At 43.9% G+C, this 26,296-nt stretch overlaps 1 protein-coding gene across 1 annotated transcript; it reads right to left on the reverse strand.

Moving 5' to 3' along the window:
* Window positions 1-26,108, reverse strand: NME8 (NME/NM23 family member 8). Its single transcript, XM_054990915.1, has 15 exons — window positions 26,076-26,108; window positions 25,924-25,981; window positions 23,739-23,845; window positions 21,616-21,687; window positions 19,396-19,512; window positions 17,977-18,043; window positions 17,198-17,274; window positions 15,789-15,881; window positions 14,559-14,633; window positions 11,923-12,076; window positions 8,200-8,344; window positions 6,141-6,248; window positions 3,532-3,683; window positions 1,927-2,071; window positions 1-250 (listed from the first exon to the last, which is right to left on the reverse strand). Exons 1-15 carry the CDS (start codon window positions 26,106-26,108, stop codon window positions 1-3), a joined length of 1,653 nt encoding a protein of 550 aa, XP_054846890.1.
* Between the last annotated feature and the right edge of the window lie 188 nt (window positions 26,109-26,296).

Genomic DNA, 26,296 nt, shown 5'->3' on the forward strand with positions numbered 1-26,296 from the left:
TTACAGATATACATATTTGTGTTTGAGGCTCTCTAGATCAATATCGCCATAGAGGAATTCAATGGTTTCTAAAGCATGATCTGCATTCGATGAGCCATGAACCGCATTGCGCAAAATATCTTTAGCAAATCGAGCACGTAGTGATTGAGGAGCAGTCTCTTTAGCTTTTTCTGGATCTGTTGGCCCCATTAATTTTCGCCACTCTTCCACAGCATTTTCTTTGGTTAGAATCATCACCATTGACGGGCCTCTGGAAAAGCAAGTGATATGAAGATGCATCCAACTGGTAATTATAATAGTTATTCATACCAACATAACTAATGGAGCAATCCTAAGAAAAGTTATTCCAAGTCCATTGATTTCAGGATGTCAATTTCAGCATGCTGCTTTTGATAATGGCTTACCATAATATATCAGACTAACGTAATGGGCTTCAAGGCAACCAGAAGGACTCATAATATATAGGAGAGTAGTTCCCAGTCGTCCTACATTCTTGCCTTTCTGCACATCCAATCTAGCCCTTTCCTAGTTGTTTAAGGCTGCATCTGCATGGTGACAATTCCTGTTGTGGACTCATTCCTGCTGTTCATGCAGAATAATTCACAACAGCAATGGAGCTTCCACACTGACGTCTCCTCTGCACGGTCCTTAGTCATCACCTTATGATTGCCCCTGCTCATGCCACTGGAGGGCTTCTGCCAACTTTGACAAAAAACAGTAGCTGCTATATCACTATAGTGTAATAGTGCTCTAGCAATATAGCAACTAATTTTTTTTAAGCCAGCAAAAAGCCCTCTGGTGGCACAGTGGAGAAATTCTCCTTTAGGTAAGGTACAGTTCTAACACCAGAAACGATTGAGAAAGTTTGAAGTCAGGCCTGTTGTATTTCCTGCATGCTTTGTAAGCGGTCGGCCTGGCCTCCACCATTTTAATAGCCATTTTTAATATGGCTGCTTGTGATATTAAAATATCACCAGGCCCCTTGCCACCAGAGGACCTCCAACAGTTGCTGAGTCCCACCCGGGAGAACACGGCATGAATGGAAGGCTACACAGGAATGCTGAGTGATTGAGATGGGATTTGCAGTCCCTCCAGCCCCAGAGGAGCCCAGCGCAACAAAGGACTCGCAGTGTCATCCCACTTAACACGTTCCTTTCCCTCCTTCTGGGATGAGATCTCCTGTCCTTGATTGAGGAGCTAATCAAATGGCATTCATAAGTATTTCTAGTAAGGTACATTCCTATCTTAAATTCATCAACCCAGCTCCGGTGGTATGCACTAATAGACTGCCCCTTTTGTGCAGTCCCAGGGCAAGATTTACATTTTCATTCACACACCCCAGCAGCAGGTAACTAAAGTAATCAAACCTTTGTAATTCCATGATACTGACCTTCATGGTCTTTGTTCTAATGGCTGGGAGGGCTCTCCCACCTCAGGATACGTTTAACCCTGTAAGAACCAGGGTTTTCCCTCCATTCAAACTGTGCACTTCCCGAGTCCAAGCGCTGCTCCCTTAGGGTCACTTCCCTAAGTCTCTCCCTCTTTCCTGGCTGAGAACACTGGCGTTTGAAGCTCTCTTCCTCCATGGACCATGCTCCTCCGATTGGTAAATATACTCCCCCCCACACACTCTATTCCAACTTCTGGCTAGCTTCCTAGGACTGTGTGTGTGTATCAACCATTTTCAATTATCTTCTTATGTGTATGTTAGTTTTTCCTCTTTAAATAAATTATTCTTTGACCTTCAAAGCACCAGCCTCGTCTGCTACCTTGGGGAGGGGACCTGGTAGAAGTTGGTGATAGATCCCTGTGGTTACTGTCCTCTTGAATAGCTGTCTTCTTTGCTTGCTAATTCCCCTGCAAATTCTCTTACTCGCAAGGAGACCCATTCCGGTAACAGCTTCGCTTTGACATTCAGGTACTTACTTGGACATGTATTCCACAAGCTGCTCATAAAACGGCTGCCCTTCATGACCTTTGTAAAACTGTGTTGCCATTTCTGGAGTTATGCGCGTTTCTTGCATTTCAGATATTATAAATCCAGCATTTTTGACCTGACCTATAATCTCATCTAAGAGAAAAAGAAATAAGGATACTCGATTATAAAAGCTGCAAACAGAAAAGAGCTGGTGTATATCTGGGAGGCACAGAACTTCTGTCTCACATGTGATACCAAGTCCTCATGTTGTTCCCTAAAAAAACAAAATGAGGGCTTTGCAATGTGTAGGTGGAGTCCTGATAAGGAGGTTCCCTACATGGTAAGAATTGCAAGCATTGGGCAGGGTTGGAGTGAACACAGGTCAAAGAGGCTTCTGTGGTTCAGGAAGGTATCAGGGCGGAGACAGGAAGGGGTTGCACAGACAACTATGCTCTGAGCATGCCCCAGCAAAAGCTACCAGCTGGCTTTCTAGTGTGATGAACGAAGGATCCCCCACTATACAGGCACAAAAGTAGCATGTACACCTCAAATGAATTTTGTTTGAAATTGCAAAGAGGTCAATCATCTTAGAATGTTGTTGGTTGCCTCCAAACGAAGAGCGGGATGAGCCGCAGCAGTACTCTTTATAAATGTATTACTTGCAAGTCTTCTTCGAGTTGCCAGGCAACTACTGGGAACTTGGGGGGCTGGAGCACCAACAGTGCATGTGCCATGATGTCGGTTCCAAGAAAAAACAGAAGTGATGTTATATCATTCTAGAAATTGCTGGAAACTCTATGGTAAAACCATAGAGTTCCCAACAAGTATTAGAACGATGTATATCACTTCTCGGTTTTTCCTGGGTGCAGTGTCATGTCTCTTGACTGACACTGGTGTTTTTATCCATTATGTTTCTCCTATCACCACTTGAAGCAGCAGCAGGCAACAAGTGTGGCTGGCAGGAAGTCTCCCGCCATAGTAGGGGACCTGGCAGCCCTAAGTCCTCTGGCATCTCTAGGTCTCAGCAGGTTTCAAGCTACCAATTCATCACCCAGCAGTCCTGATTCATTATAACTTCTGCCTTCTTTCCACACTGTCTAACCACAGTTGTTCTATAAGCATGCCAGCTAGGGAGGGATCCTATCCTCCTGCTGTGGGGGGGGGGATCCCCTGCTCCCAGCCTCTCCCCCCCTCCTGCCATTGCTTACCTGGCCAGCAGGGAGGAAAGTTGGGGTGAACAGCACACAACACACAACAGATGCAAGTGATGTCATAGCGCCCAGAGGTGGGTACGCTTCTGTGTTTTGCAGGGGCCAATCCTGGCCCCCACTGGGCTGATTTGGTCCCATGCAAAGCGCAGGAGCACACCAGGCACCGGCATGATGATGTCACTTCCTGGAAGTGATGTCATTGCGTTGGCACAGGAAGGAGGCTCACAGTGAGTACCACATTCCTCCTGTTCCCACTGGGAGGGTATAGAGACCTGGCAGCCTTACAGATGGACGTTTTATCAAGGCCCAAATATGTAGATTGAAGATGGAAGGCATTTGCCGCCCTGTGTGGCCTAATCACCCCTTGAGCTGTTTCTCCGCCCCTTTCTCCGTGTGATTCACCTTTGTGTTCTATAAGAGCAGAGGGCTTAATGACAGCCAAAGTGTGCTCCACTGGGAAGAAGAATTCTAATTCCGCTGCAGCTTTAGAAGCAGAAGAACTACCGTGGAGCTGATTGATAGGCGCATTTTCAACAGCAAACTCAGCACGCAAACTGTGGGTAATAGAATCAGCATATTAGATATATGTCACAAGCACTTCACGGTTTTGAGTCACAACTATATTCTCCTCTTCAATGTGTGGCCTGATTTGAAATGGAGAGGTTACCATAACTGCACACATATCTGGGGTACTTACATTCAGAAGTGAGGAACTGCTTTCCCTTGGAACAAATTTTGTCCAGAATGGTTCACGTTGTGTGTGCGTGTGCTTACTTTGTTCATGATTTGGGGAATTCCAAAATCAATTTACTTTATTGTATCCTTCTGCCCAGTCCATTTAGTGCTGGGGTCCTCATGAACTGGGGTCCATTTAGTGCTGGGGTCCTCCCATCCTAGTCACTCCATTGGCTGCCTATCAGTTACTCTGCTCAGTTCAAGGTATTAGTTATCACAAAGCTCTTCAGAGCTTTGGTCCAGCATACCTATGGGACCGCCTCCCTCCCTATGTCCCTCCACAGCAGCTTCATTCATCTGAACAGGGTCTCTTGCAGGTGCCGGCCTGTACATGGGCAAAATCAACAGCAGCCCGTACATGGGCTTTCTCTGTGGCAGCCCCTACCCTGTGGAACGGCCTGCCTGAGGAGGTCAGGAGAGCCCCCACTCTCATGGCTTTCCACAAACAATGCAAAACCGAATGATTCAAAAAGGCTTTTTTTATTGTAGGGAGGGATCTCAGTTGCTCCGCTAATGAGTTAGGGACCATAGAATTCACCACTATGTTGCCTTATGTACTATCTGTTGCTTTAAATATGTACTCCTATGTCAGCCTAGAATTGCTTATGTTCTGTTTCAGCATTTCTTCAACTCTGTATTGGATTCTTGCTAATGTGATGTCTTTGTAAACTTGTGCTTATTTACCCTACGGCATTGTTTAGGAAATTGTTCTTGATACTGACTGTACTACTCTCACATTGTGTGATCCGCCTTGCATCTCAGTGAGAAAATAAAATAAGTAAATAAATAAAATAAGTAAAAAAAAAAATTGCCTTAAACACACCTCGTGTGTGTAGTCCTGGATTTAGGAGATTGATCTTAGAAAGGAAGTAACTGGTCTTAGACTCCAAGAGACAGAAGTACTCATAATAACTTTGTTTTTTCTAACTTTCCTAATCCTAGCTGCCAATTGAGTGGGGCAGTATTGTCACAGTAGGCCTATGGAGTGTGCTCACAATGTCAGTGCTAGGGCTATTTTAGGATGTTCAAAATTCCCCAGTCAACTGGCCAGTGCAGATTTATTGGACCAATCATGGTTACATTTCCATGGCTAGGAACCATGGTTAAGTAGGAAAGCTGGTTAACCTTCACTAATAACAATGGTGCCAATGGTGATAGTTTCAGGTGGTTAGCCATGGTAGTTAGAGACTCTCGAAAGTTCATACCTAGGAAATGTAGTTAGTCTTTAAGGTGCTACCAGACCCGAATGGTGCCAATATAGCCATTACCCATGGTTATGGGGAGGGCAAGGGGGAAGGAGTAGACAATTCCATGGTTCACTCATGGATGCTCAACTGAAGTTAAGAGGCTAGCCCCATCATATCGGGTCCAAGGAGAGCCCAGGATCATCGTTACTGGCAGGTGTCCAACGCGACTTCAGAAAGTGAAGCCTGCAGAGTTAAAAACTTGGAGAAATGAGGAATCTGGCCATGATCCTTTCTCCTAAAAACCGGAGGTATAAGCACAGTGTCAACACTGCACTAACAAGTTTATTGTGTGTGCCAGCAATTATGGCCAGCCCTGCCTGCCATATTGTAACACTTTGGTCGTTATTGTTGCTAGAAAAAGGGCCAAAAGCCCCATCCAGCAGGCACAGCAGACAGACATCCATGGATTTTCCAAATCAAGGAGAAAACCAAAGGGCATTTCTACCTTTTTCCCAGTTGTAATTCAATATAATCAACCACTGGACATTCAATAAACAATGCAATGGGATATACAAATGCAAATGTGATAAGATTTGAAAACAAGAAAAAATCTGATACAGAGCTAAAACAATGCTGGAACAGAGCATAAGTAATTCTAACTCTGACATTAAGCAACACAAAAACTACCCAGTAGGATCATACTTACAGACAGTGCACAGTAGTATAGTTTACAGTTCCTATCCCTTTACCAATGCATCTCTTTGAAACCACTTCCTTACAGCAGAGCTTCATAATTTTAAAGAAATCTAATATAATTCCTGTGCAGTAATTTGTGACTGTTCACAGTCTTCAAAGGTAATTAATAGTTTGCTATAGATGTGCTAAAAGATACTGGCAAAACAATTTGTATAACTTGTGATACCCAATTCTGGAAATATACTGCAATATTCAGTACTATCCAGTTGATGGCACTAGGCTCACATGAGTTTACAGCAAGAAATCAAGTCTGTAAACGGATGGTACAAATAAAGGCATCTTTGTCTATCTGTATGGCATTTATGAATAAGGTGCAATTATTTCAAAAATTACCTGTTTGGACATTGTTCCTTTGCTTCCTCAAGAGTCTTTGGGCCCAGTACATTTCTCCATTCTTGTACTGCATTTTCTCGCACCAAAGCAAGCGCAAGAGTTGGTCCACTGTTCAGTGCAAATACAGCAGAATTTTTTTTAAAAATTACAACCTCGGAACTACCTTTGCTCAGTGATAAGACTATGAACCAATGCAGTACATCCTGCGGGGGAAAGACCTGTTTACCCAGGGACTTATCGTTCTTTCAAGTAGTTGAAAGCAGGCTTTGAAGGCATGGGAGATCAATAAAGTAATAAGCCATTAGAGAGAATGCCATCCATTTACAAAATGCCATGAAAGCACCATCATCTCTGCCTGCCTCCATTTTGTAAACTGATGGCATCAAAAATCACGCAGGGAAGCCAGCAGCCTTCTGTGAGTATCATGCTATTTTAAAGACATGCAGGGCTTTTTTTCAGCTGGAACGCAGTGGAATGGAGTTCTGGAACCTCTTGAAAATGGTCACATGGCTGGTGGCCCCGCCCCCTGATCTCCAGACAGAGGGGAGTTTAGATTGCCCTCCGCGCCGCTCGGCAGCGCCACTGAGTTCCACCACCTCTTTTCCCAGAAAAAAAGCCCTGAAGACATGTGAAAACGGCCAGGGTTTAGACTGACCTATGAAAGATTTCAAAAGTGATTGTTAATGAAATCTCTCCACCAAACTATTTTAATAGTGCAATCCTAAAAAGACTTACTCCAGTCTAAGTCCATTGATTTCAATGGGCTTAGACTTGAGTAACTCTTCTTAGGGTTGCAGTGTAAATTTAGAAATGCTTAATCCATTAACAACATGTGGAAGATCCCCAGTTCAAACAGTGACGTAATAGGTGATGAGGATGACCTTGAGCTGAGACCCCCGGAAAGTTATTGCCAGTCAGTTATTGCCAGACTTCCTCAGGGGTGTTTTAATCTGTCTCCTTTAGTCTTATACACGTATTTTCTATCTCTCTTATTAGGTAACTGGAGAGCGACGCCAATAGAAAGCACACCAGAGAAAGAGTATTGGTGTCGCTCTCCAGTTACCTAATAAGAGAGAGAGAGAAAATACGTGTATAAGACTAAAGGAGACAGGTTAAAATGCCCCTGAGGAAGTCTGTGGGACGAAAATCAGCGTTTACAAATAGCCGGCCCCGATTTGGGCGTCTGCGTGGGAATGCCAATTCCTCTGGCAACAACAACTGATAAATACAAGCTGTAAAAGGACAAGCTGCAAAAAGAAAAGAAGATAAGAGCATTACTATGAATGGACCCTTAATTACTACAGTGTATAAAGAGTGAAAAAGAATGGACTTTTAATTACTTAACTTGCTTCAGGTATCTGGAGTCATGTCTTTATTTATGTAAGAGTGAGCATTTGTTACTTTGAAAAAGAAAAAAACTTTTTGACCCAGTTGGGGTGTCCCCTTTCTATTGTTACAGTTTAACTACTGGGTTTGCCTTGTTTGTTATACCACTTGGAGGCTGGCAACCCTAGGCCCAGAGCAGAGCAGTGCATCTAAGCTTGTGCAGAAATAACAGAGAACAGCGCCTCTGCAGAGCACTTGCCATTCTCAGAGGAAGGTTCTCTAACTCCATTCCATGTTTTTATTGCAACTTTTTGGTGCTGCAATGTATCTCAATGGAGCCAATGCAAGTCAATTGGCATTTGTGGCTCCTACTATATGTAATGGAACTTTCCTGAGGGGAGCTGCTTTCGGTGTCTCTAGCTTGGACTTCCGAAATCCAATCTTCACCAAACTTGGAGGGCCGCTGGAGGAGAGCCTGCTGAAGACTCGCTGCAAGTTTGGCATCTCTGAGTACGAAGGAGGGGGTCCTAGGGCCCCCAGAAGTGACAGACCATGGACCAACAAACTGGTCTGCGAACTGGGGTGGGTCCATGAAAAGTTCGTGGTCCGTGGTCCATGAAATGTGATGGACCATGCTTGCCTCTATTGGTAACCCTAGTTTCAGAGTTACTCAACCTGCTTAAAGAAATTAGCTATCTTCTATTTCAAATGTGCTTCTTTTCATGTAGTGTACCTGGTCATTTCTGCTAGGAGTGTTGGGAAAAAATCTTGATTTTCATGTTCCTTGTAAAACAGTCGAGCTTGCTCTTCTGACAGAATGATTTCTTTTTGCATTGCTATTGTAAAACCATCATCCTCAATCCTCTTCAGAATAGATTCTATATACAGAAAGTTACAGTGGTTGCTCTTGACTGTATTGAATCATTGAATCATAAAATCATAGGGTTGGAAGGGATCTCTAGGGTCATCTAGTCCAACTCCCTGCACAATGCAGGAAATTCACAATTACCTCCCCCCCACACCTCCAGTGACCCCTGTTCCAGGCCCAGAAGATGGCAAAATGCTGTCAGGATCCCTAGCCAAATTGGCCTGGGGGAAATTGCTTCCTGACCCCAAAGTAGCGATCAGCATTAACCTGGCCATGTAAGAAGGGGCCACAAGAACTAAGCACTCATGTAACCCTTCCTGCTCTTCCTCTCATGCTCTGCCTAGGTTCACAAAATCAGCATTGCTGTCAGAGCCTAGGTTCACAGAATCAGCATTGACTTATACTATGTAATCTGCCTTGGGTCTTGGTGAGACAGGCAGACAATAAATAACGTAAATAAAATAAAGAGGAGCAGCTAACATGTCCAAAAAGTGAGGATACTGCATATGTTCCATCCATTGTGCCAACCTACTCCCACTACATCTGCCTTAGCTCCACCCACCTAATGCTCCCCCACTCTAGTTCCTCCAATGTCCCTTCTATGTCCCTCCATGTTTCAAACCGATATACGTCTGAATATCAAAAGCTTGAAAGAAAGGGGAGATGCAGTTGTCCTCATATGGATTTGGGCACCTGGACCTATCTCATGTACTGGACTGGTTGATGCAGCTGAAAGTAGTCCTGCAAATACCCTGATCCTGGAAACAAATTGGGAGCCAGCACAGTTAGTGTAACACTGACTTACTATGGTTGCTCCATTGGGTCCATGTAAAGACCCTGACCAAATTATGTTTCTAAGCCGTCTTCAAGGGTAGCCGCACATAGAACGTGTTACAACATCCAAGCATGGATGGTTACTACGGTGTGTTTGCCTGATCCACCATACGTTATCCTCTATTATCTTCAACGCATGACAATTCCCTACCATGCTGAATTGGTCACTTGCCTTGTTTACTCAAAATGATACATTCCACTGAAATACTCTTCAGTGTGGATTGAGTATGAAAACAAAATGGCAGATTTTGCTCATGGAAAATCTTAAATGACCCAATTGCCACCATCACAAATTAATTGCAAATTCAACGGGACTAAATGACTGCAGCTAGATTGCATAGGATTAAAAAAAAAATCAGTTGCATAAACAAGATGACCACGTACATACATGGCAGACATTACTAAATAAATTGGTCTGTTTATCTCATGCTTTCATTGAAAACACTAGTGACTGGCTATGTAATTTACCCATAATTTTCAAAATGCTTTTTATACAAGAATTCTTTTAGGTAAGTCACTAATAATATGGGCTGGCTAAGATATAGTAGCCAGCAGCAGCTGGTGGGGTGGGGCACAGGGAATATCCCACCCCTACTACTGAACACAATTGGAAGGGGAGGGGAAGACAGAAACCTTACCAGCGGGTGGAGATTCCAGGGTCACATCTACAGCACTCTGTAGATATACAACTGTGACGGACTCGGCTTCAGATGCTGAGATTTCCAGTCAGTGAGCTATGAGTGACATGTTTCCTCCCTGCCCACCCCCCCAATGTGGCTAGCCTGAAATGGCAGTTGGGGATGGAATGTTGGGGAAGCTGTCGGTTGGAGCTGGAGAGGAAACAAGAGAGTGAAAGGGAGCTGGAGCCTGGCTTTAGACCAGAGAGGGTCAGCCAGAGGATCCTCTGTGAGAGGAAACAATGTTTGTGAAGCACTGTTAGTCCTAGGACTAAAGTGAGGAAAACCAGCACTAACTCCTGCTTAGACTCAAGAGATCTGGGAATTATAGAGGGCCAAGGAAGTGGGTAGAGAGGAGTCTTCCCTTCAGTGCCAGGAACAGGGTTAAAGCTCATAACTGTAATGCCTGCCCAATATCTAGGAAGGGTTTGCCTCAGTGAAGCACCCTAAGGTCTGGAGAGGAGGGGAAGTCGTGCTGTGTTTGTTGGTTGTTGTGGATTTTCTGTGACACTGAGAGATCTCTGTCTTTTTGGTGTTACACCTCTGAAGATGCCAGTCACAGCTGCTGGTGAAACGTCAAGAACTACAATGCCAAGACCACGGCTATACAGCCTGGAAAATCCACAACAACCATCGTTCTCCGGCCGTGAAAGCCTTCGACAATATATCGTGCTGTATTTGTGTTTGAGTATATAAAGTGTAACAACTGTGAAGTAGTGTCAACCTCTGAAAGAAGCCAGCAACCTAGTGTTATACCAAGTGTTTTGTGCCTCACACCAGTGAAGTTCCTGTACAAAAACCTTTCTGTTACTTCAGTTCAAACACCTGCCTACCTGCCTTTTGACTTTAACCTACTGTAAATAAACCTTCTGTTACCTTTTGAACCTCTCCATTGTCCCCAAGCCTTGTGTGCCAGTTTCTGCTAAAGGGAAACACAAACCCCTGATCTGTTCCCTACTAAGACTTGGGTGGGTAACCATTTTTAATATTTCTTATGGGTGGGACAAGAAGGAAAGTTGAAACTTATCATCAACCACGCTACCAGAGGCTTCCCAGCCCAGTATACAGCTTCACAGGCTTAAAGAGGAGAAGTTTTACCTCAGGGTAAGGGAAGGTCAGCCTAAGCCTGAGTTGGACATGGGTTTGTGGCAGCAACTATTGGGTGGCTACTGGACCCCATTGATCCATGTTTAAAATATTGGGTACATGTGTTAGTTAGTATAGCAAAGTTTCACAGTCAAAAAAGCATGGAAGCATGTGCAGTAAACACAAACAAGTGTATTATGAAAAGATAACAGTTACTTTTATGGCGGTAGATCCGGGTTCACATCCATTTTGTAGTAGCAAAGAGACAGAAGCCTGACCTAAAGAGTAGTTATCCCTATCACAAGTGGCCAGCTAATCTGGCTGCATGTGTGTGGAAATATAATAGCATGGCTTCATAGCAGAGACCTGAGGAAGCACTTGGCCTGTTGCAAGGTCAGCAGAAGAAAGAGAACACAGGGGGAGAAGAGAAGGAGGAGTCAAAGAGAAACTCCCAGCTTTGACAAGGGGAGGCATTCTATTCATTAAGTGCAAAGAGAAATACGGCGCCCCCCAGTGTCCAGGCATGCTACGCCACTTTTACTCCAACACACACAACTCACATTCACACTCAGCAGCTACCGGTCTGCACAAATGACTAAGGCAACCCCAACACCTGCTGGTAAGGGTACCAGTTCACCCTCTACCTTCAGCAGTGGTCCACATTGAGGATCATGGTATTCTCAGCTATTGACAGGTACTTCCTTCAACTACCTGTCTAGTTCATAGCAGAGATAAGATAGAAACCCTGCCACAGTTTTCCAAAGCATATGGCTTTAAATCCTGATTTTGATTTACTCTTAAACTATCTCAGAAGTGATAAGTAAACTAAATTTGTTGCTGTTTAAGCTTATTTTTGTCATATAGCTTAATATGCAATATATAGTTTAATATCCAATATAGTTTAATATCCAATATAAAATATCAATATTGCAAAAATTATACGAGTATTGTGCTGCAAATGCAGGTAGAAAATGTAATAAGCTCCACTCACCTCTTCTTTCCCTTAAGAGTGCCGGTCTAATCAAGGCCAATGTTCTTTCGACAGCAGGGCCTTTCTTTTTCCTGGAAAAACTAGGAAAGAAGAAGGCAAGCTGCCTGCTTGCTTCCTCTATGCTATCATTAATTTCACATAAATTTAACATCTCCTGGTTTTCCAAGACACCATGCAAACTAATTAAGAGAAAAAACAATTGTCATATATTACCTCAGTACTTAATTCATTCAAAACAACTTTGAAAAAAAATAGCACCCATACACTGAATTTCGTTGAAACAGGAACATATAATACAAATGGGGCAAAGGTTGTTATAACATATACATGATCATAAGCAAGTCAGAAAATGTTGACATTTGCTAGTAAATCTCACGGTCAGTTGAGTGTCTTTGGTAAATGACTCACAGAAGCAAAAAAACCCTGAGTAAACTTACTAATAAAGCCTTTTTATCAAAAGTGAAACTTATTAGAGCAATAATTTAATGAGCAACAATACACACAACAATACACTGTGACACTGAGAGATCTCTGTCTTTTGGTGCTACACCTCTGAAGATACCAGCCACAGCTGCTGGCGAAACGTCAGGAACTACAATGCCAAGACCATGGCAATACAGCCCGGAAAACCCACAACAACCATCGTTCTCAGGCTGTGAAAGCCTTCGACAATACAATACACAGAAACTTATTACATACACTGTGGAAACGATTACACTGAAGGGTTAATATGGCTCTCTACTCATGATTGGAGTAATCATTCATACAAATGCTTTATCACAAGCACGACCCCATATCTAAGTATACATAAAGTGCTGCTGCTCAAGTGCTATTGTAAACATAGAAGGCATTTAATATTTCACATTCAATTTAAAGTGCATGTGCATGTATTAGCACCACTAAGGCAAACATACGTTACTTAGTGCCTTTGACCCTTGTATATTGCATTCAATGTATACTAACGTATGTTTGCCTTAGTGGTGCTAATACATGCACATGTACTTTAAATGGAATGATTACTCCAATTGTTAGCATTGCCAAATGCACAGAGTCAAAAATGGCTTGTGAGGAATTTGCAGTCAACAGTTATGCTGAAGTCTAAGTTTGGATTTCCTCCCTTCGTCCATCATCTTAGTTATTTTTGAGTCCTTTATTGCAGGTTTCATGGATGAGTCAGGTGAAGTTTTCAGGTTTAGTGTAGTTAATAAAGTTTGCCCTTCTGCCAAGTCTTGAGCATAGTACAGGGTCCCTTGTGAGGCACAGACAGTTTTGCAGACGATCAAACCCATCGGTATTTGATACTGGCTTTCAATAGGATGTTATCGGCTTTAGGTTGCAAAGCATTTGCAAAGTTACTGATGGGAGGTCTTGATATACTTGTATTTCTTTATCTGGTACACTAAATAGCCTTGTTTATGGGCTTCTTGTAAAGTTTTTTTCTTTAGATCTGTAGTTCCCAAAGCACACCAGTATGTCCCTTGGGGTTTGCATTCTTTTTGGCTTGCGGGGGGTGGGGGTCCAGTCTGTAGGCTTGCTCAATGACAGGGGCGACACCCTCTTCTAACTGAAAAATTTCTGCCAGCCATGAAGAAGTAAATATAGAGATATTAATATTTCCCTCCTCTTTCTCTGGTAGACCTCTAAATTTTAAATTTTTGCTTTAAGTTGTGTTTCTAATTCAATCATCTTAGCAGTTAACTTGTCTTCCACTGTCTGGATTAGTTTGATTTCTTCCTGCAACATAAACCCTAATTCTAGGGTTGTCTCTGCTGTTTTTGAAACTGTAGCTATAGAGTCTTTCATGTCTTTCAATTGTTTGATTATGGGCTCCAAATAGCTATTTATTTTATCAGCTAGCTTTGCAGAGATTGTATTTATAAGTCACTTCTCCACTTATTGGAGAGAGTCTGCAAATTCCTGCTTTGTCAGCCCATCTGAACAGGATAGCCAACCAGCCATTTTAGAGTCCTTACCAGGAGAGAGATCTTTGCTAGTTTTTTGATCTTCTGATGCAAAATAAGCTCTCACTGTCATAGATTGCGAGTGGGCGAGGGGGGGGGGGCTTTGCTTGACCCGCCCCGGTCTTTCCCATCATTTATATGTGCAGTTTGGTAGTTTACAATCCTTTTGGGCATGGGTGAGGTCCAGAGCTTCAGCAAGGAGCACCCGCCATCTTTCGTGTGGTGCTCTGCCCCGCCCATGTTCCTTCTTAACTTACATTTTTACTTTTCTCCTCCTAGATCATACAATGGATAGCACCAGCATTATTGACAGGTGGACACAGCATGGTACAGTGAGAACAAACAGCAAGGCTCAGCAGAGTTAGACAATACCTTGTTATGACTCATCCCTGCAATACATTGTTAAATTAAGGCTTGAAAGACTGGGCAGTACCTTGTTCTACTGACCCCGCACATGTCTAAGCATGAAATCATTTCCATCCAAGCAATATTATTAATTGCCAGTCATGTGCTTACAACACACATACTCAAAAGTAGAATTTACCTGGTTGGCTTTCCAGTTCCAGGTTTCTCTATTTTAGGCAGAGCTTCTCCATCTTCCTGCTGCTCCTCCTCCTCCTCTTCTTCTTCCTCCTCCTCCTCATCAATTTCTTTCATAAAAGGCATATGACCTGCTTCTTTACCTTCTGCAACTATCAGAATGTGACTTGGTCCAGCCACCATAAATGCAATGAAGTCTTCAAAGTCAGGCTGTAAGAATTGTTTTGCCATTAATTGCCAAGAATTGCCATCACCGTGTGGTCTAAGACTGATACATTAAACAACATAGAACTACCCAGTAGGATCATGCCCAGAGCAACAGACGGCACACAGCTCTCTCAGCCCCACCCACCTCACAGGGTGATTGTTGTGAGTATAATAATAATAACGCACTTTGTAAACTGCTCTGAGTGGGCATTAAGCTGTCCTGAAGGATGGTATATAAATCAAATGTTGTTGTTGTTGTTGTTGTTATAGTAGGACACAGTAGTAAGATCTATGGTCCCTATTCCACTACTGGTGCATCAGCTTCCATATATTATAGCTCTCCTATCTGAGTAAAAAGGCCCTCTTGAATAAATTCAGTTTTAAATAGTTTGAGGAAAGCCAGGTGAGGGAGCCTTCCTGACCTCTTCAGGTAGGCCATTCCATAAGGTAGGGGTCACCACAGATAATGTCCACGTATATGTATGGGCAGCTGTTGAGTGTGCCCATGTGCGAAACTGAGTTTGTAGAAAGCAGTTTGTGTAGTTATCTTTTTCTTTTCTAGCAGCACACTGGATCCAGTATAACCCCTAGGCTCTTAACTGAGAATGCAAGGGTCAGATGAACTCCGTCAAAAGTGGGGAGTACAATGTCTTTCAAGGTCTCAGCTTTTCCAATGTCAGGCAGCAATCCAAGGTTTCTACTGCATGCTATGGTGATTTAGATCAAGAGGAGTAGCCATGTTAGTCTCTCTGTAGCAGTAGAAAGTAGCAAGAGTCCAGTAGCACCTATAAGACTAACAAAATTTGTGGTAGGGTATGAGCTTTCGTGAATCACAGCTCACTTCTTCTATGGTGATTTAGACAGCGAGATATAGAGTTGTGTGTTACTTGTGTTCTGATGGCATCCAATTCCATAGCTATGAATGTGTTCTCCTAAAGGCTTTTTGGTGCATTGCTGCTTGTGTGCCTTAAGCCAAAGATGGACCACAGGTCTGGATTTTGCCAAGCAAATAGGTGATTTTTCCTGTGAGTTTACTAACTAGATTATTTTCTTGCAGCTGGGGTAACAAGCAATACATTACATTTTTAATTACTCAATAGTAGTCTGTATTAAAAATCTTTTTGCTATGGTCCCCTCACACCTCTCTTTTCTTTTTACCTCTTCTGCTCTGCTTCTGTAAAACTCCCTAACTTCCTCTTCTTGTAAAATCCTCTCATCCTGTGCGACAACGATAAAACCTGCTGCTGTAATCTTCATTTAGACATCAACCATCAGATTCAAGGACATTTTAGGAGAAAAATTCAGGCTATTAGTTTTTTTTCAGTTGCCAACTAATAAAATAACTTTAATTGCATATTTGACAGAATCAATTACCTAGTCAATTCAACATAAGTAAATTCACATATTTCGTAAGCCTTAAGGTCTTAAAAGAAACATTGGGTTGAACGAATGAGTCTGACTCCTCACAGTGAAAGAGAGCCACTAGGGACGTTTTCACATGGGCGATTTTTGCCACATTTGATCCCATTCCTCTTAGAATTTTGTTCCAAATTCTGGATGATTAACTCCCCCTTCAGATTTCAGTGTGGCATTTCAAGGGTTCTCTTCCAAGTTTTCTCCCCATGAAGAAGAAGCACAGGCAGAAAACTCGGAAGAGAACCCCTTAAATGCCACATTGAAATCTGAAGTGGGAGTTAATTGTCTGGAATTTGGAAGAAACCCTGAAAAGGAACCAAATGCGGCAAAAATTGCCTGTGCAAAAAAGGCTTACGATGGCAGCTAACTTTTCAAGGCATCAAGGCCAGCAGTCTTACTTAGAAGCAGGGGTCATTTCATAGAAAAAGAGCTGGAGGAACTCATTAGCATAACTCATTAGCATAACTCATCAGCATATGCCACACCCCTTGCCATCACCTGAAGTGTGTCATTAGCATAACTGATTTGCATATGCCACCCCCCCTGACATCACCTATTCTGGCTGTTTTGGACCCAATCCTGGCCATTCAGGGCCGAAATTGGGCCCAAAATGGTCAGGATCGGGCCGCTGCTGAGTGGGAGCATGATCCAGCACCCATCATAGGCCCAATCCGGGCCATTTTGGCCCCAATCCAGGATGAAACAGGCCCAAAATGGCTGAGAGTCAGGTGGGCGGGGCCACCTGACATGTGACCTCTTTGGGGAACTGCTGGAACTGCATTCCTGTGTGTTCCCCCTCAAAATGAGCCCTGCTTAGAAGGGTCATTTTTTGATATTTCTTTTCTTGTTTCAAGGGATGAGTGCAGATGACCCATTTCCTATTCATTTTCTAACCATGATGAACTGTCTGTTACAGTTTTATCCTAAACTTACTTTATGGAGTACACGGGGTGGCCTAAAGCTCTCTGCTTCATTTCACCCTCACAACAACCTTGTGCGGTAGGTTGTCCCAAGAGAGGGTGACTAGCCCAGGGTTCCCAAGTGAACTTCATGACTGCATGGGGATTAGAACCCAGGTCTCCCAATCCTAGTGTGACACTCTTGACTTTTATGCAACTGAGACTTTCATTTTTTAAAAGCAGCTCATTTACCGTTTGTACAATTTCTTCAACTTTTCCTTCAGCGACTGCATCGGGTTTTATGATGACAACATTGTATTTTTCTTCCTCTGAAAGAAAATCAGCAATGTTTATTACGTCCCCAGTACATTTTAATGAAGAAGTCTATTTGTTTGTCTATTTGTGCCCTACCTTTCCTCTAAGGAGCTCAGAGCTCCAAACAAGACATCATCTGCAGACAATTCACATGGCTTGTCCAGCTTGTGGTACCTGGAATTTTGTGCCCCTCAGTGCCCCCTCTCAGTGACCATATCATTATCATTATCATTATCATTATCATTATCATTATCATTATCATTATCATTATCATTATCATTTATAAACCACCCATCCTCGGGGCTCTGGGTGGTGAACAACAGTTAAAATCAATAATAACAAGAAAACAATAATTCTAAAATCAACATACAATAAGCAATAAGCAACCCTAGATCCAGGGCTTTTTTTCAGCTGGAATGCGGTGGAACAGAGTTCCGGAACATCTTGATCATTTTCTCCGAGGGCAACCCACTGAGTTCCACCACCTCTTTTCCCAGAAAAAAGCCCTGCCTAGATCTATTTATAATCAAGAGCAGGCCAAGGGTAGCAGAAGATGCAAAGAGAGGGGGATGAGTGGAGGAATCATTTTCTTCCTAATGGAACCTCTGTTGTGTGCATATTGCAGCTGGCAGCTTTGCATCCAAATTCTTATGTCCACATGTCCAATCTGTAACTGACGACACAATGTAGTATAAAATGCTGGCAGCAGCACTTGCCTAAATCTTCTTCTTCCTCTGCTTCTTCATCTGAGTCTTTCTCTTCCACAAATACAAGTTCGGGAACCTGAAAATAGAAAATGTGGGCATTTATCTCTACATTTGAGCTCCACCTATTGTCTCTTTACACAAGACATTTGTCACGTGAAGGACACATGTGGGGAGATGCAATGGTAGCCAGGAAGGGTAGTTTTAAAAGACAGAGCCAACAGAAGGGCAAAAGCTTTGCTATACACTGGAACTGTGTGAAGGGCCTGTGAAATACCAGAAGGGGAACTTCAGCCCATTATAACCTCTCCAGGTCCAAGCCTGGCTCTGGAAGGCACCTCCAGCCCACTTGCATTCTTGGCTGCCCTCTGGCTGCCATGCCACAATTTTAGACTAGAGAGGTGAAATTGAGAGAGCTTTTGGGGAGGCGAAGATGAAATTAACAAACCCTCTGAGGCGCGATCTATGCTGGCTCTGTCTTTTTAACCTATGCTTCTCAGCTAACATTGCCTCTCCCTACACTTGACGAACATGTGCCGAGACGCCTCGTGTAGAGAAACTCTTAGTTCACTGAGCCTTTAGTGTATTTAACTAATTCTGTGAATTAATTGTCAGCTCAACATGCTACTGTTATGCCAAATTAGTACATAACTAAATACAGGCCCCTCTGATACTATCCAATCCACCAGTTAAGACCCCTTCCCAAACCCTGGTCTCCGTGCCCTTGCATGGAGACCAGGCCCACCAGTGGCAGGGCTTTTTTAGTGGTGGCACTTTTTCTTAGGCTTGCCCTTTCCCTTGAGGTTTGCCTGGTTTGCCTAGGCTGTCCTTTAGGTGTTGGGGGGGGGGATTTCTTTTTACTCAGGCTTTTAATGGAAGAAGTTCCATGGTTTTTTAGCTGTTTCTATGGTCTGCTTGAAGCCTAAGGATTATTTAATATATATAATTTTTAGCCCGTTGGTTGTTGCTTTATGTTGGTTTTGCGTCCCATCTTGACTATTTGACTATTTTATGCTGTTATTTTTATGATTTTGCTGTGGTTTTTTTTACTTTGCAAACCACCTTGAGCAGTGCATTGGTGCATTACAGTTTCAAGCCACAAGATTTTTCTCCTCCAGGCACTATTGCAAGGGATGGGAAGTCCTTTTGAATTGTGCTCACAGCCCCTTCTTAAGGAGACCAGATGCTCTTCAAAGGCCCTTAAGCCCAAAGCGGCTTAGGACACAGGAATGTCCAGATGGGGGGAATAAAATCAATATGAATGTTGGATAATAATAAAGTAAGTATGGCAGCCATTTCACTTGAATAAAACCAGTAACAAGCACAAAGTGGGGCAGTGGGGATCTAATCAGTAATCGAGGAGAAGATAGGACATAAAATAGCAAAACATAATTTAATAAAAATGCTGGAGGTAAGATATAGCAGCATTACCTCAGGCCGTGGCATTTCCCCTGCTATGATTTTTCTCTCTTGTTCTATTAGTGCCACTACTTTTTTATTCAGGAGAGGTCCATTTGCTCCTCTTACTACATCTATCATTTTGCCATCCTGTGAAATATGATAATAGTTTTTTATTAAAAAAACACACACGTTCAGGAATAGCTGACACTTGCGTTTCATGTGTTCAGTTGCCTTCTATGTATGTATATTTTCCAGCTTAGATTGCTTGACTTGTATTTGGTAGACACAAGAGAAAGAGTTGGACATAGGTTGCAAATAAATGAGGAAGGGTGATAGAAATCTGTCATAGGATTCATAATATCTTAGGTCGGATTTAGATGCAACACTGCTGGCACAAAACCCTTTCTCTGTGGGATTTTGAGCCCTTTATGGTCAACGTGTTTGGGGTTTTCCAACCACACATACCAGGAGCTTGGGGTACCTGTGATTCTCCCAACAGAGTGACAGCATACTATAATGTATGGCAAGCAAGATGACAGCCAAAGTACAAAGTAGTCTGTTAGATCATTTTGATCTGGACTGACAGATGGAGTGTCATGTGACAGTGTCACATGACTAAGTTGCATCATTCTGACTACTGCCACAATGAGTCAGCACTTCAATCTGATTGGTGCTGAGAAGTATATATGCTGAACAGTCTATGTGCTAATCATCACTCTTGTGAACTGGATTGTATGCGAAGCACTTTGTCAGGCAGGAGGATTTTGTATGCTGCAAGTGCTACATGGACTGTATGTATATATTATTGTAAATAAACCACTGTATATAGTTCAGCACTAGTCAAGTCTGATTTGACTTACTGGGTGCACTTCCAGAAGATACGCTCACACAGAGGTGCATGGGAGCCATGTGCCTTGCATGAGAAAGAGCTCAGTTTTTAGAAAATGCTGTGCACCCTCAAACTAGTGGTTTTGTTTTGCCCTGCTAGTATTTTACTGAGAGGCAGTGTTCTGTAGTAGTTAGTGTGTGGGACCACAATCTGGGACACTCAGGTTCAAACACCTTCACTGCCATCTAAGCTTGCTGTGTTGACCTTGGACCAGTCACACAGTCTCAGCCTAACCTACCTCACAAGGTGGTTGCGAGGATAAAATGGAGGAGAGGAAAATAACACAAGCTGCTTTGAGTCTCCACTGGGGACAAAGGCAGGATATAAATAAAATACAATTTAAAAATAAACATGAATTGGGCCTCAAGTGGGTTAATCCCATGGCTTCAAGGTGGGGGAAATATGTGGGGCTCAGGTAGCGAGAGTAGAAGAGAATTGGGACCATCTCAGGTATGTGGAAGCTGGAAAACCCTTGGGCTGGTCCTCAGGAAGATGACAACAGCTGCATGCTATTTCACAGATCAGGCTAGCCCAAGAAGTTTTGGTGCCCAATAAAAGCCGGTCCAAGAAAATGAAGCGCAGGGACAGGCTGGCTCGCCTAGGCTTCCAGCCACAATGGCACCCTCAGGAGGGATGGGCCAGCTCACCTGGGCGTCCCACTGTGGTGGCACCCTCCAGAGGGACAGGCCAGCTCACCTGGCCCTCCTGCCGTGGCAGTGCCCTCAGGAGGCCGTATTGGTGATGACTCAGTTTTTATCCTGGTGCTCCTGCTCAAGCGCACAGGATAAAAAGCGAGTCGTCGCCAATATGGCTTACCTTTTATAAAGAAAGACTAGCAACAAAGCCTACTCTAGTAGGGTCTTGTGAGGACATGCACTGCTCCAGCGGCGCTCCTGAGCTCGGCAGCAGGCCAATTTTGGCCTCAAATAGGTGGAAATCAGCCTGGTGCATAGCGCAGGAGCACTCCAGGGCACATCGCACCAACCCAGCAGCGTTCCTGCACCCTGCACCAGGCTGGGAGGGGGGGGGGGAAGCGCAGGCAAGCTGGATGTGCTCACTGCCCCCTAGGCTGATCGAGGCTGGGGGGGAATTGCAAGGCGAGCTGGGCATGCCCCCTGCCCCATGCCTGCTGATCGAGGCTAGGGAAGGCGGAGCCAACCAGGTGTGGGCCCTTCTGAAGCCGCAGTGGTTTGGGAGGACTGCGCCTGCACCAGGATAAAAGGTGAGTCATCACCAATATGGCTCACCTTTTACCTAGTAGTAGAAGATACTTCAGTGATATTGACCTATTTTCTGTCTGCAACAGTTATCCAGAAGCAATTAGCCGAGGAGCAAGAAGAAGAAACTAATTGTGTGCTTACCACGCAGAAGATAAATGCAGGTTCACATTTCTCCCTAAATGGAGCTAGAGTCAAAATGCTATCGGCCTCTGCCTGAAAATAAAGACATAAAGACATTTCCCCCAAACAAATTCAGCATACAGTAACATTTTGCATTATTTCTTGCCACTAACAGATTCTAGGAGGCATTTTGATTTTCAATGTGGGTATTTCTTCCCTCATTTCCGTCTTCAATGTTCTTACTATTACACTATCAATGAAACCACTGAAGCTACTACTGAAAAAAGTTAATTGTTTTTTGGGTTTAATTAAACAATTCAGCCACGATCTAACCAAAGTTAAGCACTCTCAAGTCTCATTAATTTTAAAAGGAGAAAATTAAGCACTTCCCCACTGAAATCATCTGACTTCGGAGTGCTTGAGTTTGGATGAATCATATACTTCTTTTGTTTTAACATGTCTATTGTTCATGAGTTTTTAAATTGTTACTAGTAATCTTGTTTCCCTCTTTCAGAGAGAAGTAGGAGGGGGGATTATGAAGACTAAGTACCAGCCCCCCATTTTTGAAAAGGCCCAGATCTTTTCCAAGAATTGAATGCCCCCATGGATTCATGTGCAAATCTATTAACATGCAAAATGCAAAATTTTCAACATTTGAACATATTCCCATTGAACATCTGGAAGATCTTCCTATTTTTAAAAAATAATCCAAAGCCTTATTTTATATATATTTTACTGGAATTGCAAAGTCCTTGGTCTGAAATTTACCGAAGACAACAGTGTTCCAAAACATGAATATGAAAACAGAAGGCACAATATCCCTTTCTAAAAGTTACAGATTTGGGGATCTGGATTTTTTATATTCCTTTTATAAATGATCTGTAACCGTGCTCGTCTTCTTAGCTCGACAATGGCCAGGGTTTAGGCATCTTCATCGCCCTACATTTCAACTTGCTGCTCCCACACCATCATAGAGTTTCTGTTTGTTGAGATCAATACCAATTAAACTGCACCACTGAAATGTGTCTGTGTTTTCCTGAAATCTCAGTATAAATGAAGAATGGGCAAGTCTCTGCACCATTGCCACTTGATTCAGAACTAGAAAACAAGACATGTTTTCAAGCTCAGTTTTGGCTTTTGAGAACCATCACACTCTTGATGACATCATCAAAAGAGGGCTGGAGTTTTCAAATATTTTCTTGACCGAGCTGTTCTAACAGCACTGATAGCAGGGTTCCAGTCCCCAGCTTGAGGAATCTCTGGATCAGGGCTTTTTTTCAGCTGGAACATGGTGGAACGGAGTTCCGGCACCTCTTGAAAATGCTCACATGGCTGGTGGCCCCACCCCCTGATCTCCAGACAGAGGGGCGTTTAGATTGCCCTCCGCACCACTGGCACAGAGGGCAATCTAAACTCCCCTCTGTTGCCGAGGGTGATTTAAAATTTAAAAAACTTCCCCCCTTGTTCCAGCTGACCCAAAGTGACATCATTGTGCAGTCCTGAGTTCCACCACTGAGTTCCACCACCTCTTTTCCCAGAAAAAAGCCCTGTCTTGGATATTTGGGAGCAGTGCTTAGGGAGGGAGGGAGCTCAGCAGGAAGTGATGCCATATAGCCCCTCCACCACTACCCTGCTGCAATCTCCCCCAGAGGAACTGATTTCTGTAGTCTGGAGATCAGGTAAAATTGAGGCTGGTAATCCTAACTGATGGGAGGAGATCCCACTGCCTCCTAAGTAGCTAAAAGGACAACAACAGTGTCTCGGCAAAAGGGTGTCTGAGTGGGTGGGTGAGAACAATTCTTCAGTTTGGAATACGACCTGAGTTGAAGAAAACCTCTGGGTCATAATGCTTGCCTTGGGCTGGAGGCAAGGATGACAAGTTTAATGACAGAGTTCAATAACATCACTAATAAAAATAGTTTCAGGTAGGTCGCTGTGTTGGTCTGCAGTAGAACAGCAGGATTTGAATCCAGTAGCACCACAAAGATCAACAAGATTTTCGAGTGTCCAAGTGTTGAGTCTCAAAAGCTTATATCAGAAATTTAGTTCATCTCTAAGGTGCCACTGGACTCAAATCCTGCTTTCACTAATAAAAAGTTAACAACAAAAATGGTATTTCTCATTGGAAAGTTTTACATTCTTACCACAGCAAAATGTAGAAGGTCATCTTCACCATATTCATTTTTTAATTTTCTGAACAGGTTAACGACTGCTTTGCAAGGCCCACACCAAGCTTGGTAAACATCTACTACTGAAAATACATATGTACACATACAGTTCTCAATTACCACATTTCCCCCCAAATAAACAACAGCATCTCTGCTTCTGCAGAGGAAAAAAATGAAAATTGGAAGTGTGCACGTGTTAACATTACCCTGATTCTAGATTCCAGGAAAGAGGCCACAAATTAATAGCACTTAAATGAATTAGTAGTAATGATGACGAGTAGCCTTATGCCAAGTCTACTCCATCATATGCATAGCTTCATGATCTCGACGCAGGCTCAGCACTCCCACTGCTGGTGGGTGCCTGGTCCATGTGTCATTAATGTGCAGATTTAGTGGGCGATAGACTGTACTCTGCCTGTATCAGGTAATGGATCTCTGCGTCTTGCCTTACGAGTGTGCAGATGTCATGTGCCATGGAGCTTAATCAAGAGGTCTGAAAATTAGACACCTGAGCTGTTTTCACACTGCTTACCTTCCCTCGCAACGACCTGGAACATCGCGCAAAAAATGCGGAAGAACGCACTTTCTCGCGCGAAATTTACATGACATCGTGCAAATTTCACGCGAGAAAACATGATTTGTTTGCGTTTTTTGCGTGATGTTCCAGGTCGTTGCGAGGGAAGGTAAGCAGTGTGAAGACGGCCCAGGCCCCTGATGTAAGAGAGTTGCTAGTTTTGTTCCACCTGGAAAACTCTCACATGCAGAGTCCTGCTGGCCAGTGTTGGTAGGGTAGGGATTAGTAGGAGAACAAAATTCTGGTGACCAGCGACCCAGAAAGCTGGCCAAATAGGTCAGGATTAATTTCAGAAGATATTTGGGTTGCATACAGGTAGTATATTTTGCTGCAACTATGGTACCCTTGACAAAGGATTTGTATATCAATCCTATCTTCTCCATACCATTGCCAGTGTTTTAAATGGTCCCTCTAGCTGTCCCTCGAATAATAATTTGATCTGCTGCAAATCTATACCAGGCAAAGCCTCAACTGCCCATTTCCACACATTAAAGGCACAGGATATGTTTCTCCTGGTCACGTGGCAACCTGACTTATCAGAGCCAGGACTCCAGCAGTGAGAATGGGCTTAGACTGGACAGTGCCAGATCTAGGGTTGCCCGCACTCGGGGCAACCCTAGGCCGACCTCCTAGGTGACGTCATCACGCAGGGTGGAATGGCGAAGGCAGCGTGCGGAGCTGGGAAGCCACTTGCACCATTCGCCTCCCTGCAGGCAAATGGTGCAGGCAGCCTTGCAGCCCCCCACGCTGCTTTTGCCTGCCCCGCAGGACAGGGGGCGGCCAGCTTGCCACACACACTCTGCCCTGCAGGGCAGGCAAAGGGCAGCGTGGCCGCCCATGTAATTCGCCTGCCCCACAGGAGAGGGGGCTGCTGGCCGCCCCCTGTCCTGCGGGGCAGGCGAATGGCATGGGCGGCCTCGCTGCTCCCCACGCTGCCTTTTGCCTGCCCCATGGGACAGGGGGTGGCCAGCTTGCTGTGCACCCCCTGTCCTGCAGGGCAGACAAAAGGCAGCGTGGCCCCCCATGCCATTCGCCTGCCCCGCAGGACAGGCGAATGGCGTGGGTGGCCCCACAGCCCCCCATGCTGCCTTTTGCCTGCCCCGCAGGACAGGTGAATGGCGTGGGTGGCCCCACAGCCCCCCATGCTGCCTTTTGCCTGCCCTGCAGGACAGGGGGTGCGCGGCAAGCCGCCCGCCCCCTGTCCTGCGGGGCATGCGAAAGGCAGCGCGGGGGGCTGCGAGGCTGCCCACACTGCTGCCTGCGCCCTCTGGCAGCTGGCAGCTGCTCCCGGTGCCCCCTCCCTGGTGGCGCTGGGGGCAGACTACCCCCCGCCCCCCCTTGATCCAGCCCTGAGACTGGAGTGACTCTGCTTAGGATTTCACTGAAAGAATTGTTAACTCATCTTTGCAGTAGGAAGTTTATTTGAAGAGAGGTCTGCAAAGTAAAAATTACACAAAGGAGAATTCATGCAACTGAATTTAGGAATCATAGCAAGGCACACACACTTTAGAAACCACACTGGGTATACAAAAATGAAACACACACACACACAATTTAGTGTTTAAGAGTAAAAGAGAGGAAATGTACCTGTTAGACCTTTAACCAACAACATATCATCCCACTGAGTCTGATTGAGTATTGTTGCCTAAAGTGAAGAAAATGTAGAATTTTGTCATCTCGAAAACGCAGAGGTTTCAAGTGAACTATGAAATTATTCAAGGGAAATACAAGATTCATACCTGCAGCTGAATTTCCTTTTTCTTGCCTGCCATATTATTCCCTATGGTTGTGTAAAGAAAAATGTATGAATGAAATGCTAGAAGTAAACAGGCTTGTTTTGAGGATTTTGTGGCAATTCTCTTGGCTTCTTTCATACATCAAAACTTTGCGCTCTCTCTTAATACTGTGTTAATTTGGATTTGGAAGCAGAGTAACTATTTTATAGGCATTCTTTGTATTT

Source organism: Eublepharis macularius, chromosome 11 (genome assembly GCF_028583425.1).
Source record: "Eublepharis macularius isolate TG4126 chromosome 11, MPM_Emac_v1.0, whole genome shotgun sequence".
Classification (NCBI taxonomy): domain Eukaryota; kingdom Metazoa; phylum Chordata; class Lepidosauria; order Squamata; family Eublepharidae; genus Eublepharis; species Eublepharis macularius.

Coding starts and splice junctions, on each gene's coding strand:
- NME8 (XM_054990915.1), bottom strand. CDS start 26,108: ATGGCAGGCAAGAAAAAGGAAATTCAGCTGCAG. Junction 2,072..3,531: donor TGCTCTTATAGAACACAAAG/GTGAATCACACG, acceptor TTTTTCTCTTAG/ATGAGATTATAGGTCAGGTC. Junction 251..1,926: donor CTTGTGGAATACATGTCCAA/GTAAGTACCTGA, acceptor TTGCTTTTCCAG/AGGCCCGTCAATGGTGATGA.